The following is a 19,213-nucleotide window of genomic DNA, read 5'->3' as shown; positions in this document are numbered from 1 at the left end:
CGGTCCCAGGAAGACCTGCCTCAGAGCGGCCAAGAACTGAGAAACGCTCTGCACCACCTAATCACCGCGTTCCCACAGCGGTGTGGCCCACTCCAAAGCCCTGTCCGACAAGATGGAAACGACAAGTCCCACCTTAGCCTGCTCTGAGGGGAATCGTGCCACCAGCAGCTCTAACTGTATAGAGCACTGGCTCCCGAAGCCCCTACATAAAGCACTATCACCCGAGAACTTCTCGGGCAGCGGGACAAAGTCGGGGCAGGGATGGCAGTGGACACACGGGAGACAGCCTCCGTGGCTGCCTGAACAGCGACCGCAGTAACATCCGCAGCTGAGGCTGAGCACTCGAGAGCTGCCAACCTGCCCTCCAGCTGCCGGATGTACTGCAGCAGTCGCTGTTCATCCGCCATTACTAGCCAGACCGTGACGCTAATATAATGTTAGGGCTGGCAGAACACACCGAATAATAAAAGATGGTAATGCGGTGTGTTCGCAGCCCGGGGTCCACCGTGCAGAGATGGTAAACTGCTGCTCAGTAATAGCGGACAGAAACTGGCGGTATAGCAGACACACACGGGTTAACTTCACCCAGTGAATATAAGGCAAACCCAGTTGCTTCACAGGGCTGCTATACCGCAAGGTGAACACTAGTGTTTTGGTCACAGGACCCTGCCCCAAGATAACAGGGTCAGAGTCCCTCTAGACCCACCAGTGTTCGGCGCTGCAACTGCTACGCCAGGGAGAGACCCTTACTAAACGCTGTGCCCTGTTAACAGCCACAGGGCACGAGGTATGTACAGCGCAGCTCTGGCAGACACCACTAACCATCCTAAGCTTTGAGCTGGAAAACGCATTAGTGGCGCACGGAGCCGCTCTGATACTGCTGAACGTGCGGTACCGTAGTGCCTAATGTAGTGTGGTACACACTGGCGCTAGCATGTGATGGGAGCTGGGAGCACTGCGGCGCTAGGCAGTGCCCCTACCCGGCGCTGAATTGGAACTCTAAACCCTAACAACATACGTATCAGAGGGAAGGGGTTTCATAATGAGTCAGTCAGCCTTTCACAAGCATCCATCATCACACATACCACTACAAATTAGACTATACTAGCACATTGCTGAGCGGCCATGCGACCCTTTTATAGCAGGATCCTTCCGGAACCTTCCTGATGGTCCAATCCGATCTGGAGAAGGACCTGAGAGTGTGACCCCCGACCTCCAATGAGAGGTCGTCCCACGGGCATGCTCAGAAGGCTGCAAAAAGGACTTAGCCTCTGGAGCTGCTCGCTGCTGGCTAGTGCGGATGGCTAAAGCTGACCCGGAGGTGGCAGCAGCAACCAACCTGACCGCACTATCCTGAGCAAGAGGCTGGGCCCACGTCTTTGCTGAGCGGCGGACTGAATGGGAGACTGCAGAAGGCAAGGCTGGAGATTCCTCCTGGGCAGGGGCAGGAATCCGACGCCTAAAATTTCCTTTTGAAGGGGCACTCTTCCTTTCTGGGAGTTATAGGAGGGACCCTATTCTTTTCTGGGAGGCATAGGGGGGGAACTGTTCCTTTTTGGGGGCACAAAGGGTTAATTAACACTATGAGCAGCACACACTGTGTATTAATACTACAGATAAAAGGGAGATAATTATTGTTTATAGGACAAAAAGAGAGGTGCACTTTTGTATTGAAGCACAAAGGCGTATTACATTATGGGGTCACTAGAACTTTGCAAAATGTAAGAGTAAATAAATAGTAAGTGGCCCCGGGGGTCAGCGCGGGGTGCCCGGAGGGTGAGGCGACTCCTCGGCGGCCTGGGCGAATAGAGTCACGTGGTCACATGTTGCCGTCCCCACGACCTGCCATTCAGACGTGAGCCCGCCCCCTCTGGAAGACAATCCTGTCAATCAGACGCCGCGGGCCCCGCCCCCTCGCGTGTGCGAGGAGTGAATGGTAAGTGACGAGCGGTGACGTCAGACGCAGATGGAAAAAGGGAACCGACAGAATGGCTGCCCAGTGCCGGAGCCCTCGGTGCACGGCGGAGAGGAAGGGATTCCGGCGGGAGCTCGACTCCTGGCGGCACCGGCTCATCCACTGTGTAGGTGAGTGGAGGAGTGCGTGTGGCTGAGCGTATTGTCTGCCTGACAGGAGGCGGGGCGCACCGCTCCGGAGTGACACAACTGACAGCAAGGAAGCAAAACAAACCGGAGAGTTGTGGCCTGGCACCGAATCACCTGCGGGCTGCGGCTGGAGAGCGGCCACGGCCACCGTGTGACAGGTACGTGGGGAATTCACTACAAATACCCGGGGCGGCCGTGCTCCCCCTGCGGGGGGATGGGACAGTCCGGTCAGACCGTTACTGTCCATAGTCTGTAACTTGTACTCCTGGACGACACCACCGTGTGCGGGAGCGCGGCCGTTACCCCCCCTCAGGTGGCGCTGTCCGGCCACACAGGAAGAGAGCGGCCAGTGCCAAACTCTCCCCCTCCTCCCCAGAAGGGGTGGCACGGTCCGGCCAGGCCGAGGGTTCCGGGTGCAACTTCCGCACTGCGAGCCGCAACTTCTCCTCACGAGTGTGCAGGAGGGAGCCGCGTGTGAGGAGATGTGTGTGTACAGAGGCTTAGAGGTGGCTAAGAACTGTGTGTAATATATATATAATCAATGTCCTGGGGTCAGTATATAGTTCTGCATTTGTTGGTGAGGGGAGGCCCAGTGTCATAGGGGGCCAGAACTCCTTCTCTGATACCTCTATATAATGTATTGCACCCCAGCCTCCTCCATACGGTAACGTGTACCCTGCCGTCCTGTAATAACGGCTTCCTGACCCCACACTGTTCTGATAGACGGCACCAGACCCCCCTGGTGTAATATACGTTACTGTGTGAGCCCTGTGCTTGTGGTGATGTATTGTACCCCCCATATTAGTGTCAGGACAGGTGTGAGAGATCCTGACAGACCAGGGACATATGTAATAACACAGGCAGGTGTCATCCGTGTTATTACAGGATGAATCCTCCTCGTACTGATATTTTATCTGCTCCCCTCCATGTTATATATTTGCCCCTGGCAGTGATGTTTCGTGGCTCCGGACGCCCCCTCTGCTCAGGACACTTTTGTTCCTTGGCGTAGAATACGGCGCACGCCGGCCCCGATCTGTGCAGCCTTCCTCCATCTGACTTTGTCCCTCCGGTTTCGGGGGTTCTTAGGTGACCTTGAAGATGTAATATTTTGTCCTGTCCCCATCAGCACATCTGTTATGTAATGTGTGACCCACCTGTGCACGGTTTAATCGATGTGATCGCTGGTGTGCGGGGTACGTCCTGCGCTCCTCGTGATGACACTGTCGATGTTTGCCGGGATGTGCACCTTCGTTACATTTCGTTGACGTGTGGATGGGTCATATTCATTATTAGCTCCTTTGTGTGGCCGTGTACCTGGGTAAATTCTCAGTGACTAGGTGATGTGCGCCCCCTCACCTCCTGGCTACCTACATCGTTGCCCTATAGTCAGAATGAGCACTTTAGAAAACCTGAATTTATACAGAGGGACCGGGGGGGTTTATGTGATATGGTATTTTCCTTTGTGTACATTAATATGGCTAATGTTACAAAATACATTGTGAGCATGGGGCGTAGCCAAATCTCCCATGTACCCAGATGTACAGTGTAGATTGTCTCTATAGGGATCATATAGAAGCTCCAGTACTCCTGTGATTATAGCCCCCTATATTTGCTTAATAAAGTCACGTCAGCCCCCCCATTTGTCCTAAACAGGTACTCATGATACTTTTTTTTTTTTTTTAGCCCCTCATTGAATATCATCCTAATTTTGTGTATACATAAAACCTTTTTAGGATGTATGCTATTTCCCGTACAGGATTGCTTGTCCCTTTTCGTATCCATCTGCTGAGCACAATCCCCGTCTTGTGGATCATTGGATTTATTTGGGTGGCGCAGATTATATCCCACATGCGCCCTGTGTAACCATGCTGGTCTGTGATGTTATTTTTATCTAATCCCAGCCTGTAAGAGGTGACCTGTGCCCCGGATCTGCAAATATTCCAACCCCACCCAATATAATAGTAGCTAGGAGGCAGAGGAATCGTCTTGGAAGTAGTAGAACGTGTTGATTTTGAAGCACGCTCCTTGGCTCTGCGCCCGCTCTCCGTCATTGGGCACGCTGCTCCGCTGTGTATAAGCTTTTTGACTGGTCTCCCGGGATTGGGGATATTGTGTTAAATTCTTAATTGCTGTGAATCTGCTCGGTTGCATCATCTGGAGTCTTGCGCTTCTTCTCTAGCAGAGATGGACTTTAAGTATTGGGAAGGCACACCTCCCCCTGTTAAGCCTTCAATGCAGCTCCACTTGCTAGCAACAGCTCTCCATTGCATCTGCAGTAGGAGGGGGGTATAGGTCAGGGACCCCCTCTGGCTGCTAAACTGTGCTTAACCCCTTGTATACTGCTTCAGTGCCATCCCACCCCTCTCCCTTAAAGCAACACCACACTCCTTCGGAGAAGAAGGGAGCATGTACCACTCTCCGCTCATCGTCTTGCATGTGAGTAAGGAGCCTCGCACTTACATTTCTGTCCTTTTTCTAGAACCTGCTTAGTGGACGGGCAGCCTTCTTTTGTTAATCTGCATATCTTGGGAGTGCTGAACAAATCCCTCGCAGGCGCAAGGCTGAGATAATTAAACATCTGAGACTCCATTTATTTTTTTTTGGGGGGGGAGGGGGAAGGGGGGAGTCCCATTGTTTCATTATGTTTATGCCAGTGCTAACGCAGATAATGATTGACAAAAGGTGAGGAGCCAATTATCGCCCATAAGTTGTCGAATATAACATTGGCCCTCCGTGCAGTGGATTATAGAACTCAAGATGTAAGATAAAGCTACTTTTAGTTTGCAAGGCAGAGGATTTTTTTTTTCCTGCAAGTACTTTATTTCCAATATGTGCTTAGATAGACTTTGTACGTATGTGCTCCTGAAGGGATGTACTGGTGAAATGCGCAAATAAACCTGCATTTGTGTGACTCCCGTAGCCATGGAGAGTGTTGGATCTCTTGTACGTCAAAGGGTTAACAGTTCATGGATAATGACAATCGAGTCCCGAAATGACCTTTATAAGGACACTAATCATCTCTTAATGGACTAAAATAGTCCTCCTTTAGCCGAAATGTTATACACTATGGCTGCGCAATGTCGTCTCGCGTTCGGCTTGTGCACGGGAGATGATCACAACTTGTATTGTGCAAGAAAGCGTTGGGTACAAGGAGGAAATGCTCCGCCACCGGGCATTGGTGTGAACGTTCCCAAAATTTGCATGGAGCCTGACTGATATTCTTCAGATGCTTCCTTGTAGACTCATGCACACTCATCACATTGGTAATAGTATTATACACAAAAAGCATACCAAGATAGCGACCAGGATGTAGAGACCCTTAGTCAATGTTACTACATGTTAGTGTTGCGCTACGGCCAAGTTCAGATGTACGAACTGACCACTGGTCTGACCCAAACTCTACAGGCTCGTACGTTCTGTGAAGCTGTCAAGTCCAGCTACAGACAGTCTGTACTCACTGTTTCATAGAAGTCTGAATTTGGCCTTATAATTTGCTGAGTAACTTTACAAATAGTTACAAAAAGTTTTTGTTTCCAGTGCTAATTGCAGAACATGTTGGTTTCCTATTATAGAAGAACTCTGGTCAGGGTCACACAGGGTGTTTTTGTTTTACCCCACTTAGATTTTAAAGGAAATGTTTATTGAAAGTTCCCATGGTGTGGATTTGGAGCAGCGAATTGATGCTGAAACTTTTTAGCAGTGTTTCTGTAACCATGATCTCATTTTGGTAAATTGCATTTCTTTTGTACCGGTTTTTAAACTTTTTTTTGTGTATTAGTGTCAACTTCTTGGTAATGACATGTACCGGTTTCATATGGCTTTTGTATGTTCTCTCCGAGTTTACTTGTGTTTTCTTCTGTGTTCTTCAGTTTCCTCCCACACACCAAAGACATAGTGAATTTATATTATGAGCCCCAACGGGGACAGCCATATTGTATGTATAGTGCTGTGGAATATGATAGCGCTCCATAAGCAAAGCATAATTAATAAATAAAATGCATGTTAACTCAGTAGAAATTGATATACTGCAGGTCAGTTTCCAAAGCAGTGTGCAAAATCAACTTTGCTGGAACAGGAACATGCATTTTTTTTTTTTCCAGCTACAAAATGCACAAAGAAAACCACAGCATGTACACTCCATTTGTCCTACTGACAAGGTAATTGGTATTGGTTCCTTCTCTGGACCCTCCTCTTTGGGCCAGAACTTAGAACTTCTCTGAAGTGGATACTGTTTTTGCAGACCTGAACCATCCTTGTTTTACTTGCTGGCTTCTTGTATGAATGGCTGCTGCAGGAAAAATGCCTATTTGACTAACAGCAGACCAAGCTACCGTATTTTTCAGATTATAAGACACTCTGGATTATAAGATGCACCCCAAGTTTTGAGGAGAAAAATGGGAATTTTTTTTTTTAATAAAATGGTGTTGCTTCTTATAATCCATGCGTCCTATTGCTTACCAGGGGTGGTGGCTGCGGTGAAGCGGAGTCCCAGGGTCGCTGTTGGAGGAGGCAAGAATGGGGTGATGCTGCAGGCTGGGATGAGGGGGTGACCGATGTGCAGTGCGCCGCTGCGGGTGTGTCCGGCAGTGCTGCTGGGGTCTCCGCTGCTGCTGTGGGGGTCTCGCCACTGAAATCTCATCTCCCGAGATCTTGATGCTGAGATGAGATCTCCATCTGCGAGTGCGCCGCCCAACGGACATTTTTCCGGAGTCAACCGCACAGGAAACCATGAAGCTGCAGGGGCTCTGGTCTTTCACAAAATGTGGCGGAGACCCCCCCCCCTGCAGCAGCACTTTGGGCACACCCTCATCCCAGCCTGCAGCAATGGTGCCGGTAAGGTATATGCGCATTGTAAGACGCACCCACATTTCCCCCCCAAAAAATTTTTGGGTTAAAACTGCGTCTTATAATCCGTAAAATACGGTATGTTCCCATGATGAGCTTTTGGTGAGCGTTTGTTACAGATTTTCTGCTCATTTTTTCAGTAAATTAGCTTGCTGTTGTGTTTTTTTTTTTTTTTTTTTTTTTTTTTGACTCTGCGTTTTCTTTTTCGTGTCTCATGTTTTAAATTTGTTTTGTCTTTGATACTTTCTGGTGCGTGCCTCTGACAAAACTTTGATGGTCAGTGGATTGTTAGTTTTCATCACAGGAGCACATTGAAACGTGGGTTTTTTTGTTTTTTTTTGTTTTCCACCTAATGCTAGCCGCAAGAGAAATTTACATGTTTCTGATTTGAAACACGCAGCGCAGGTTAATTTAGGCTGTAAAAAACAAAAACAAAACAAAAAAACCCAGTGGGCATGAGATCTCTAGAAATGTAAAACACTACGTTTCAGAGGCAGTGAAAATACACAGCATCAAAAACTCATTATGGGCGCACGACCTAAGGGTACGTGCCCACGATCGGGAATAGTAGTGTTTTTGGATGCTGTTTTTTTTTTTTTTTTCACTGCGTCCATAGTCAAAAACGCGTGTTCTACATTACAAGCAGTGGATGCGATTTGTAGAAATCTCCTGCCCACTGTGCTGACCTGCGGTGCCGGTTTCCGATCCGCAGTATGTAAATTTCTGTAGCGGTGCTACTAGTCTTCTCCTCGTACTTTCCTGCCTCTGGTGAGTCAATATCTGGTTCTATGGTGATCGCCATTGCTTAGTGCTTGTTCACACTCTTGAGTTTTTGCCATGGGGTTTTTTTGTGTTATAGGTGAAAAAATGCATTTCACAGTAACAGCAAAGTGAATCAGATTTCTGAAATGTTATGCACATGCTGCTTATTTTTCTTTACAGATTTGAACCATCTAAGCACGTTTTTAACATATTCGGGTTGTCAATTCTTTCAGTGTTGCAGCATTTTTCACTAATTTTAAGTGAATGGGGGAGTAACGAAAGTGTGGAGAAGAAAAAAAAAAAAAAAACCCATACCCAAGCACAATTTTATGGCCAATTCTGTTTTTTTGCTGCAGAATATTCTACTGCAAATACTCTAGCGCGCGCACACACTTGGGGGGTGTGCACACGTTGCGGTTTCTGCCGTGGATCTGTAGCGGATTTGGCCCTGCAGATCCGCAGCCGTTTCTGCTGCGTTGTACAGTACCTTTTAGGCTTTGTGCCCATGTAGCGATTCTGAAGCAGAATCGCACACCCTGCTCCCTGGAAGACGCATGCATTTTTTGTCACGCGTTTGTCAAGTGTTTTTGCATGCGTTTTCCTAAGCGTTTTTGCCAATATAATTGATATGTGGAATCGCGTGCAATTCCGCAAAATTAATGAACATGCTGCGTTTTTAATCGCTTTGTGCGGAATCGGCAGCGGTTTGACACCTGCTCCATGACCAAGTGTCAAAAGGCAGGGGAAAACCGCAGGCTAATCTGCAGGTAAAACGCAGGTCTTTTGACCTACAGATTTACTTGCGGATTTAGCCAAATCCGCGCGGAATAATCTGCAGCACAATCCGCAACATGTGCACTTACCCTTTGTGTTCAGGGCACGTCTGCCTGCCTCTACATGTTAAGGGGTTGCTGTACCACAAAAAATGTTAAATGGCATATCATACTGCTGCACCATGCAAAGACATAGTAAACTGTACACTGATGTTTTATTACATTGGGAGAGTGTACTTTGAGTTGTGTGTGTTGAAGGTGTGTACATTTTTTCATGGTGTAATCTGCTTGATGTATACATTAATTGGGTTGTCCTGTGAAAACAAGTTATCACCCATCCACAGGTTAGGAGAGGGCTTACCGATGAGTGGGAGTCTGACGTGATCGCACCGATCAGTTGTCATGACAGCTGAGGGTCCGCTTAAGACAACACCACACACACATACACACACACCTCTGTTATGATTGGGTCACCGAGGAGGAAAACAAAACCAAGCTAAGTCACAGAAAACCAGAGAGGTTGGTAACTAAGCAGATTGCAGACCCCTGATCCTAACCACAACAACTAGAAGTAGCTGTGGAGCGTGCCTACGATGATTCTAGCTGGAGGACTAAATAAGCCTAAAGCAAGAAAAGGGGAAATCTAAACTGCCCCAGAGCAGACCCCAAAGGAATAGACAGCCCCCACACTTGTATTGACGGTGAGACAAGATGAAAACACGAACACAGGTAGGAAAATAGGCTGAGCAAACGATGAGGCCCACACTAACTAGAAAGGAAAGATACTGTCTGCAATCACGCCAAAAAACCCTGCAAAAATGTCCAACACTTCTGATCGCAAAAAAACCCTGAAGTCACTAGACTTCACCCACTATATCAGCACTCTGGCATATTCTGAGAACAGAGCAAAAAGAGACCAATCTAATAAAGGACAAAAAGCAAACTGGCACATTCAGTGACATAAGAATGGAAATTCAGCACAGCCCCTGCCGGGGCTGTCTAAGCACACAAAAACTGAATAGACCAAGCAAAATCAAGTGTGAACAATAGCAGAGAACACTTAGCTTGAGAAGACAGGAACTGAAATGGAAACTAGAACCTCATGAGGCAGGAAAAAATCACCAGTATGGGAAAAGGGAGTTGGCTGTCTTAAATCCAGTCTGAGACTCCAGATGTCCAATCCTCGTCTTCATTATCAGGTGGCAGGTCTCTGTTAATTATATCAGCTTCATTACCTCCTGCCACCACCAGAGGGAGCCTGGAAAGAGAACTCATGATTCCTCTGTCAACACAACCAGCTCCTTCACCAGAAACCAGAGGCAGACCAGAAAATGAGTTCACAACACACCTCCCTCCCTCTCATTACTATCTACCTGTGAAAGCCTGGCGTTCATAGGAGAGCATGATTTCCTATGAAAGCACTGCTATGTTTCGCGCAAGCGATTGGATGATCGCAGCTTCAAGTTCCCTAAGGTGACTATTAAATCCACTATAAAGTTGTTGTTTTTTTTTGTTTGTTTGTTTTTTAATGTGAGAAAAAACATGTTCAAATCACCCCCTTTTGCTCAATTAAAAGTCAAATAATAAAAAAATACAAAATAAATCCGATCAGTAAATCTTATGATGAAAAAATAAATACAAATGCCAGAATAAGTTTTGCCTCCGCAACTTTGCAATAAGAGGTGATCATAACATGGTATCTTTCCCAGATGGTATCATTAAAAAAAAAAAAAAAAAAAAAAGTCAGCTCAGGGTGCAAAAAATGTGCCGTCGCCAAGCCCCAGATCCTGAAAAATGAAAATGTTACAGGTCTTAGGAAATGGTAACAAGCAAATTTTTAGTTTTATATTTTTTTACGAACTTCAGAAGATTTTTCACCACTTAAGAAAGCCGCCCTCCTTCCATCAAAATTTGTATTGTCTTAATATATTGAAGTCGTCATATAGCACTGTGTTCTTACAATTGCTCATTTTGCCTTTCAACCCAGTTAATTCTCTTTTCCATTTGGTATTTGACATCACTGGATTAAAAACTGACTAGCTGAATCCTTCAAATATCTATGTAGAAACAGGAGGTCTATTTTCACTGTATGAGTCATGGGTCGCTGCAAAAGTCCCTGATAGGAGGAGGAAGCGGCTGGGTCATGAAGAGGACAATGAGTCTTACAGGGATAAGACTTCCTGTTTTCACAGAGGAAAGAGAAGAATTATCTGGGTGGAAAGGCAAAATGAGCAATTGTAAGTACACAGAACTATATAACTGCAATATATTAAGAGGATAAAAACTTTGGCAGTGCTTTAAATAAACTAGTAATCAACACATCTGCATGCTCATGCTGACCTGGAGAATTATATTGCCAGTCCATTTTACCGTATAGTGAACATGGTAAATTTAAAAAAAAAATGTGAATGTGTACTTTTTTTTTTTTCTTCTCCAGTACACGATGTGGTAGCATAAATGACGCCATTCAAAAGAACAACTCATCCTACAAAAACCAAGCCCTCATATGGTTATGTGGATAGGAAAAATAAAGTTATAGCTTTGGGGAAAAAGGTGAGGAAAAATCAAAAACTAAAAATGGCCATGTTGTGAACAGTTTCTAATGTTAAGATTTGGGGAAAATAAATGTCATTGCTATTCTACAAACCAGCTTGTGCCTAAGGATGCTCCGTCTGTTGTGGATTTCTCAAAGATTCAATGGTTCATGTGTCAGGTTGCATGTGGGCAGTGTGAGAATGAGCGGTAAGGAGTCCTCCATGTAACAATGTTATGAATCCCATACTTAACATCTGTAAACTGGGGCATATACTGCTCCTCCATCATCCTGTTGCCTCTGAAACAGCTGAAAGGGGTTGTCCGGAGGGTAACACCTGGCACCCACAATCGATATGCTGGCGTTTGCGTAAGCTGGGGCCGGACAAGCAATGTTTGAAGGGGAACACCACAGCTCCACACATTTACTGGACTCTGTGGAATACTGCAGTTTATCTCATCCACTTGGAGACTGGTCCTCGGTAATCCCTTCCAACCATCTGCCATATATGCAGCATCACTTTACAGTGCCTAAAATAAACATCTGGTATTCCCACAGGTGTTCAGAGCAGGAGGAACTGCATCATTGACTTTAATAATACGTGGTTTTCATTATTTTTTTTCCTCCCTAGCAGCCCCGCCAACCAGGCACATATCCAATCAAGTGAGTGTGCTGGGTAGAGCAACCAGACACAAACTGTTCGGGTGGACCACTGTGCGTAGGAAAATTTGAAGGGATGTGACACTAAATCTGTGCTGCAGCGCCATCATTTTCATAATCTGTCCGGTTGCCAGAGGTTCAAGCCCCCCTCACTGGCCATAAAGTAAAGGTACTGTCACACTTAGCGATGTACCAGCGATCCCGACCAGCAATATGATGCGGTCATGATCGCTGGTGCATTGCTAAGTGGTCGCTAGTACGTTGCCACACAGGCAGATCTCACCAGCGACATCGCTGGGGACGGGGGTCACTACTTACCTGTCACACCAGGCGATCCTGACGTCCTCCCGCCCGGCTCGTCTCTCCACAGGAAGCTGACGACGAGAAACAGTCCAGGACATTCTCGCGCGATCAGCGATAACCAGCGGGGGAGCGGTCGTGGGTAAGTATCAGACACAGCGATATCGCTAGCAATATCGCTATAACGTCGCAAGTTATAGCGATATTGCTATCGATATCGCTTAGTGTGACAGGCCCTTAATGGCATTACCCCCCCTTTTTTTTTTTTTTTTTTTTTTTTGCATTGACAAAGGTCTAAATCCTTGACCCATCAAGAAGCCATGTTGAATTTCTAGCCTTAAATTTTGACCTAAATAATGTATTAGATGAGACGTGAGCTTTATGAACAAGTGCTTTGTGGGCCTGTGCTTTCCTTTTTGGCAACCGCTGCTGCCAGTTATGCTGGTGTATATAAAATTCTTATCCCAATGGTTTTGGCTACTGCTACAACAATTGTAGCAGGTGTTAATATTTGGAGCCCTGAGGTTTTTCAGATGAACTATTCCTGTTTGTGCATAACTGTTTGGATATATAATGTCATGGAGGGGGGATAACCCGTTTTTCCTAGAAGGGAGAATTGCTGCGAAAACATCTGCCGGTCTGGATAATTTGGCATCGTGATTTGTCTGAGGTCAGCCATGGATTTAAATGGTAACTTTTCAGGATATGCTGTTATGTGTGAAGAATAAGGGTATGTTTCCACGGTTAGTAAACGCTGTGGATTGGATGCTGCGTACATCCGCAGTGTGCAACCCGCACTGGCCAGATGTTACAACATAGTGGATAGGATTTCATGAAATCCCATCTCCACTATGCGTTTAGGGATGCCTCCGGCTTCCCTGCGTATAGGCATTTGTGGCGCGTATTTATAGACCGCAGCATGTCTGTATATATCGGAGGCACTCAGTCTCCGCAAGATAAATATTACCATCCTATGTATAGGACACGGTGATTCCGCACGATTCAATGAATACATGCGGAATCACCGCGCGCACAAAAGCCGGCAGCGCTTTGAAAGGAGCGGACATGTGCTGCCAATACTGACCATGGAAACATACCCTAACACTATTTCTGGCCGTTATATGACATGTATAGTGTTATATTATATCTTCTGTACAGGCTTCCTCTCTTTGCTGTCGACTGAGCTTATGGGGGGAGAATAGCTGCCATGATGTCTCCCATACAGACTGAGGGGGATTCCTGATCTTCATTCATTAGTTTGCACACAGAGATAAATGGCGGCAGCAGCAGCATGGAAGACAGTATTCAGCAGTAGCGATCAGTGTAGATGTGAATCCAGCTCTGGAATGAGTTGAGACTTGATAGAAAGCTCAGCACGATCTTTGTGTCCCACTGTTTTCTTAAGGCCCCTTTACATTTAGCGATGCACCAGCGATCCGACCCGGTCAGGATCGCTGGTGCATCGCTAAATGATCGCTAGTTAGCTGTCACACAGGCAGACCTCACAGCAACGCAGCGCACAATACTCACCTTTCACACACAGCGATCCTGACGTCCGCCCGCCCGCCTCCACGCGTCGCTCGTCAGCGCCAGCAGGAAGCGTCCGACGAGAAATGGAGCCGGACATTCTCGCGCGATCAGCTACAGACAGCGGGGGAGCCGGTCGGAGTTAAGTATCACACATAAGGCCCTTTTACATTTAGCGATGCACCAGCGATATGACCCGGTCAGGATCGCTGGTGCATCGCTAAATGATCGCTAGTGAGCTTTCACACAGAAAGATCTCACAGCGATGCAGCAGCGACGCAGCGCACGATACTCACCTTTCACACACAGCGATCCTGTCGTCGTCCTCCCGCCCGCCCGCCTCCACGCGTCGCTCGTCTCACAGCAGGAAGCTGACGACGAGAAATGGAGCCGCGCGATTAGCGATGGACAGCGGGGGAGCCGGTCGGAGGTAAGTATCACACATAGCGATATCGCTATAACGTCACAAAACCAGTGACGTTTTAGCGATATTGCTAGCGATATCGCTATGTGTAAAACCCCCTTTACACTGCCCCTCACTCCTCCCCACCTCCTTTCTCCTCAGAATATAATAAACTGTGTAACAGGACCCCTCCTGTGCTGACTGTCCGCAGATGGATTTGAGCTATTTTTTTCTTTGTTTGCTGTGGTGGTTGAGTTCAGGAGAGCGTTCTCTGATAAGATATAATACCTTTCTTATATACCCATGTTCTATTGATTTATGCAAAGTTTGTACAGTTCCATCACAACAGGTATCCTGTAATGCCACGTTTCCACTGCACCAGGCAGTGACATCTACATGTAGCCTTCCTTGGCAAATGGGTTACAAAGTTGAAAGCCTTAATGGCTCCTTCAGTGGAATGTAGAAAACATTCCGCTAAAAGCTTCATTTACTGCACAGCGAAGCCTGGAGATATTTTCAAGAAGTGGAAAAAAAGAAAAAGCTCCTGTAATAGAGAAATGTTACTTATTTTATAGCTCAGCCTTTGTCCTTGACTCACGACTATGTATTCTCCTAAACATTTGGGATTTGTTGTTGACCCATTACACTGATTGTTCTTTATATATGCGCTGGCTCTTTAGATGCAGCAAAGTTGTGATTGTGAAAGAAATTACAAAAAAAAAAAAAAGTTTGGCATTGCTGAGCCGCCTTTACCTTCTGTGGAGCAGTTACTGTCTTGGTGAGACCTCACGCAGTGCTCATCCTGTGGTACTTTGGGCAGAACAGGATGATGGGCAAATAAAGAGGATTCTGCTGAACAGTCCAAAAGCAGGTTTATAATCCCCCATAAAAACTGTTATGGGTGACCATAAACACCAAGCCAGTATCTTTAACCCCTTCACGACCCATGACGCCTACGTAGGCATCATGCTATAAGTCGCCCTCCTGCGGGTGACCGGGGTCACTGAAAGGTCACCCGACCCGCACACAGAGGATACTCAGTGGTTAATCCCAGGTGGCGTGGCTTAGCCCCAACGTGCCTACAATCGCTCTGATTGGCTGTTTCACTTTTAACAGCCAATCAGAGCGATTTGTAATATTTCACCAATGAAATTTGACATATTACAATCCAGCCATGGACGATGCTGCAATAGCATCGGACACGGATGGACACCGACACCCGACCCCCCAATACACACACACACACACACGATCGGTCTGCTCTCCCCCCCCCCCCCACCTTCCGATTTCCCCCCCCCGGTACCTCCGATGTACCGTCGTGGCTCCCGGTGTCCGGATGATGGGTGCCGTCATCTTGCAAAATGGCGGGCGCAGTGCGTCTGCCATTGTCCAAGATGGCGGCGCCCATGAATTTGCCGGTTGCCCGTTCATTTTTCATATTGATCACTGTGATACACTCACAGTGATCAAAATGGAAAAAAAAAAAAAGTAAATACACCCCCCGTTTATCACCCCCATAGCCAGGCACAAATAATAAAATAAAAAATATATATATTTTTTTGGGTTAGGGTTTGAATTTGGGGTTAGGGTTGGAATTTGGGGTTAGGGGTGGAATTGGGGTTAGGGGTGGGCTTGTAGTTAGGGTTAGGGGTGTGTTGGCGTTAGGGTTGTGGTTAGGGTTATTATTAGGGTTGGGTTTAGGGGTGTGTTGGGGTTAGAGTTGGAGTTAGAATTGAGGGGTTTCCACTGTTTAGGCACATCACGGGGTCTCCGAACGCGACATGGCGCCACGATTTATTCCAGCCAATTTTGCGTTCAAAATGTCAAACGGCACTCTCTCCATTCTGAGCCCCGACGTGTGCCCAAACCGTGGTTTACCCCCACTTATGGGGTATCAGCGTACTCAGGAAAAATTGCACAACAACTTTGGGGGTCTAATTTCTCCTGTTACCCTTTGGAAAATAAAAAATTGGGGGCTAAAAAAATGATTTTTGTGAAAAAAAAAATGATTTTTTTGTTTTCACGGCTCTGAGTTATAAACTTCTGTGAAGCACTTGGGGGTTCAAAGTGCTCACCACACATCTATATAAGTTCCTTGGGTGGTCTAGTTTCCAAAATGGGATCACTTGTGGGGGGGTTTCCACTGTGTGTTTAGCCACATCAAGAGCTCTGCAAACGTAACATGACGCCCGCAGACCATTCCATCAAGTCGGTATTTCAAAACGTCACTACTTCCCTTCCGAGCCCCGATGTGTGCCCAAACAGTGGTCCCCCCCCACATATGGGGTACCAGCGTACTCAGGACAAACTGGACAACAACTTTTGGGGTCAAATTTCTCCTGTTACTATTGTGAAAATAAAAAATAGCGGGCTAAAAAAAATCACTTTTTGAGGGGAAAAAAAAAATATTTTTATTTTCACAGCTCTGCGTTATACACTTCTGTAAAGCACCTGGGGGTTCAAAGTGCTCACTATGCATCTAGATAACTTCCTTAGGGGGTCTAGTTTCCAAAATGGGGTGATATGTGGGGGGAGCTCCAAAGTGTAGGCAGACAGGGCCTCTCCAAACACGACATGGTGTCCGCTAACGATTGGAGCTAATTTTCCATTCAAAAAGTCAAATGGCGCTCCTTCCCTTCTGAGCCCTGCCGTGCGCCCAAACAGTGGTTCCCCCCACATATGGGGTGCCAGCGTACTCAGGACAAACTGAACAGCAACTTTAGGGGTCCAATTTATCCCGTTACCCTTGTGAAAATAAAAAATAGCGGGCTAAAAAATCATTTTTGAGGAAAAAAAATGATTTTTTTATTTTCATGGCTCTGCGTTTATAAACTTCTGTGAAGCACTTGGTGGTTCAAAGTGCTCACTACACATCTAGATAAGCTCCTTGGGGGGTCTAGTTTCCAAAATGGGGTCACTTGTGGGGGGTTTCTACTGTTTAGGCACATCAGGGGCTCTGCAAACGCAACATGACGCCCGCAGAACATCCCATCAGTCTGCATTCCAAAATCGCGCTCCTTCCCTTCTGAGCTCTCCCATGCGCCCAAACAGTGGTTTCCCCTGACATATGGGGTATCGGTGTACTCAGGACAAATTACACAACAACTTTTGTGGTCCAATTTCTCCTATTAGCCTTGTGAAAATAAAAAATAGCGGGCTAAAAAATCATTTTTGAGGAAAAAAAATTATTTTTTTATTTTCACTGCTCTGCGTCATAAACTTCTGTGAAGCACTTGGGGGTTCAAAGTCCTCACCACACATCTAGATAAGTTCCTTGGGTGGTCTAGTTTCCAAAATGGGGTCACTTGTGGGGGAGCTCCAATGTTTAGGCGCACAGGGACTCTCCAAACGCGACATGGCAACCACTAAATATTCCAGCATATTTTCCATTCAAAAAGTCAAATGGCGCTCTTTCCCTTCTGAGCCCTGCCGTGCACCCAAACAGTGGTTTATGACCACATATGAGGTATAGGTGTACTCAGGAGAAATTTCCCAACAAATTTTTGGATCCATTTTATCCTGTTGCCCATGTGAAAAATGAAAAAAATTGATGCTAAAAGAAAATTTTTATTGGAAAAATATAAATGTTCATTTTTTCCTTCCACATTGCTTTAGTTGCTGTGAAGCACCTGAAGGGTTAATAATCTTCTTGAATGTAGTTTTGAGTAGCTTGAGGGGTGCAGTTTTTAGAATGGTGTCACTTTTGGGTATTTTCTGCCATATAGACCCCTCAAAGTGACTTCAAATGTGAGTTGGTCCCTAAAAAAAAAAACTGGTTTTGTAAATTTTGTTGTAAAAATGAGAAATCGCTGGTCAACTTTTAACCCTTATAACTTCCCAACAAAAAAAAATTGTTTCCAAAATTGTGCTGATGTAAAGTAGACATGTGGGAAATGTTATTTATTAACTCTTTTGTGTCACATAACTCTCTGGTTTAACGGATTAAAAATTCAAAATGTGAAAATTGCGAAATTTTCGCCAAACTTCCGTTTTTTTTCACAAATAAATGCAAACATTATTGACCTAAGTTTACCACTAACATGAAGCCCAATATGTCACGAAAAAACATTCTCAGAATCGCTAGGATCCGTTGAAGCGTTCCTGAGTTATTACCTCATAAAGGGACACTGGTCAATATTGCCAAAAATGGCCAGGTCATTAAGGTCAATATAGGCTGGGTCATGAAGGGGTTAAGGTGTGAAACTGCTGCGGAATCCGCACAAAGAATTGACATGCTGCGGATTTAAAACCGCAGCAAATCTGCGTGGAAAAAAACGCAGTGTGAGCACAGCGGATTTGAAATGCCATAGGCTAACATGGTACTGTTCCATGTCTTAAGAATGAAAGACAGCAAAATGTGCTGGAGTGGGTTATCAAAATCATAGTGATTTAGATGTGTTGGTAATCACAACCAAGATTCCAGCACATGAATGGATAGTGCAGAACACACTGCATATAACCATAGCAACTGACGAAAAGCAGTGAAAAAGTCCTCATATCACAAGGTAAAGTGCAAAGTAAGTTTTTATTGAAAGGTGAAACAAACAGAACATGGCTAAAAAGTGACATTGGTAGGAAAAGAAAGGCCGGGTGACCATGGCAGCTCCAAATAAATAGTCATGAGAAATGCATGAACATTGTGAAGTGTCTAACTGTCTAAACATAAATAATGTTTGCCCATGGTCGTGACCGTAACTTACAGGGAAAAATCCCTACATAAATGATGACAGGCAAAAACATACAATATGGTAATAATGGGGGCACTTACACAAGAAGGAGCAGCAAGGGAGACCACAGCCGTACCCCAACGCGCGGCGTTTCGGCGATAATGCCTTCCTCAGGGGGCATGTGTAACTGCTGACAAAGGCCCATTATATAGGGGAAGTGAAAGTAAAATCATGCCCAGGATCAAGACACACCCACCCATCGGTCACAGCTAATGCATACAGATCACAGGGGATGGTTGCAAGTGAAAGCACCAATCACGTCCAAGCACCGGACACACCCACCATCCCAGCCAATGAACACCGCTGACATAGACAAAACACGGGGCCCCTTGCAGTCAAACGTCAGACGGTGGGCAGGAGGGAGGAGGGTAATGTCACGTGGTCCGTGACGCAATCGGCGCATGCGCAGTATGGACAGAATCAACAGCGGCCATTTTGGAAAGGGGAAAAATGTAGGGGCAAAGCTGGAATCCGCACCAGCATATAATTAACGTGGTGTCTAAATAGATGAAAGACTATGCAAAGAAATAATTTAGGATCACCACACTAATAACTAGTAATTGTGAAAAAATCATAAATT

General features: G+C 46.0%; 1 protein-coding gene across 3 annotated transcripts in view; it reads left to right on the top strand.

Moving 5' to 3' along the window:
* Window positions 1-1,934: 1,934 nt before the first annotated feature.
* The window catches only part of LCORL (ligand dependent nuclear receptor corepressor like), a 125,018-nt gene continuing 107,739 nt past the window's right edge, over window positions 1,935-19,213 (top strand). Inside the window, exon 1 of one of the 3 annotated variants that reach the window (XM_073574658.1) lies at window positions 1,935-2,085. In XM_073574658.1, coding sequence (XP_073430759.1) covers window positions 1,989-2,085 — 97 coding nt within the window. In that variant the 5' untranslated portion in view covers window positions 1,935-1,988. The remainder of the gene's footprint in view (window positions 2,086-19,213) is intronic. The other 2 variants (XM_073574657.1, XM_073574656.1) reach the window with 2 other exon arrangements.

Source organism: Dendrobates tinctorius, unplaced genomic scaffold, assembly GCF_039654945.1.
Source record: "Dendrobates tinctorius isolate UK_male_01 unplaced genomic scaffold, ASM3965494v1 ptg000039l, whole genome shotgun sequence".
Taxonomy (NCBI): domain Eukaryota; kingdom Metazoa; phylum Chordata; class Amphibia; order Anura; family Dendrobatidae; genus Dendrobates; species Dendrobates tinctorius.
The sequence above is the reverse complement of the archived record's forward strand: the minus strand, read 5'-3'. Positions and strand labels throughout refer to the sequence as shown.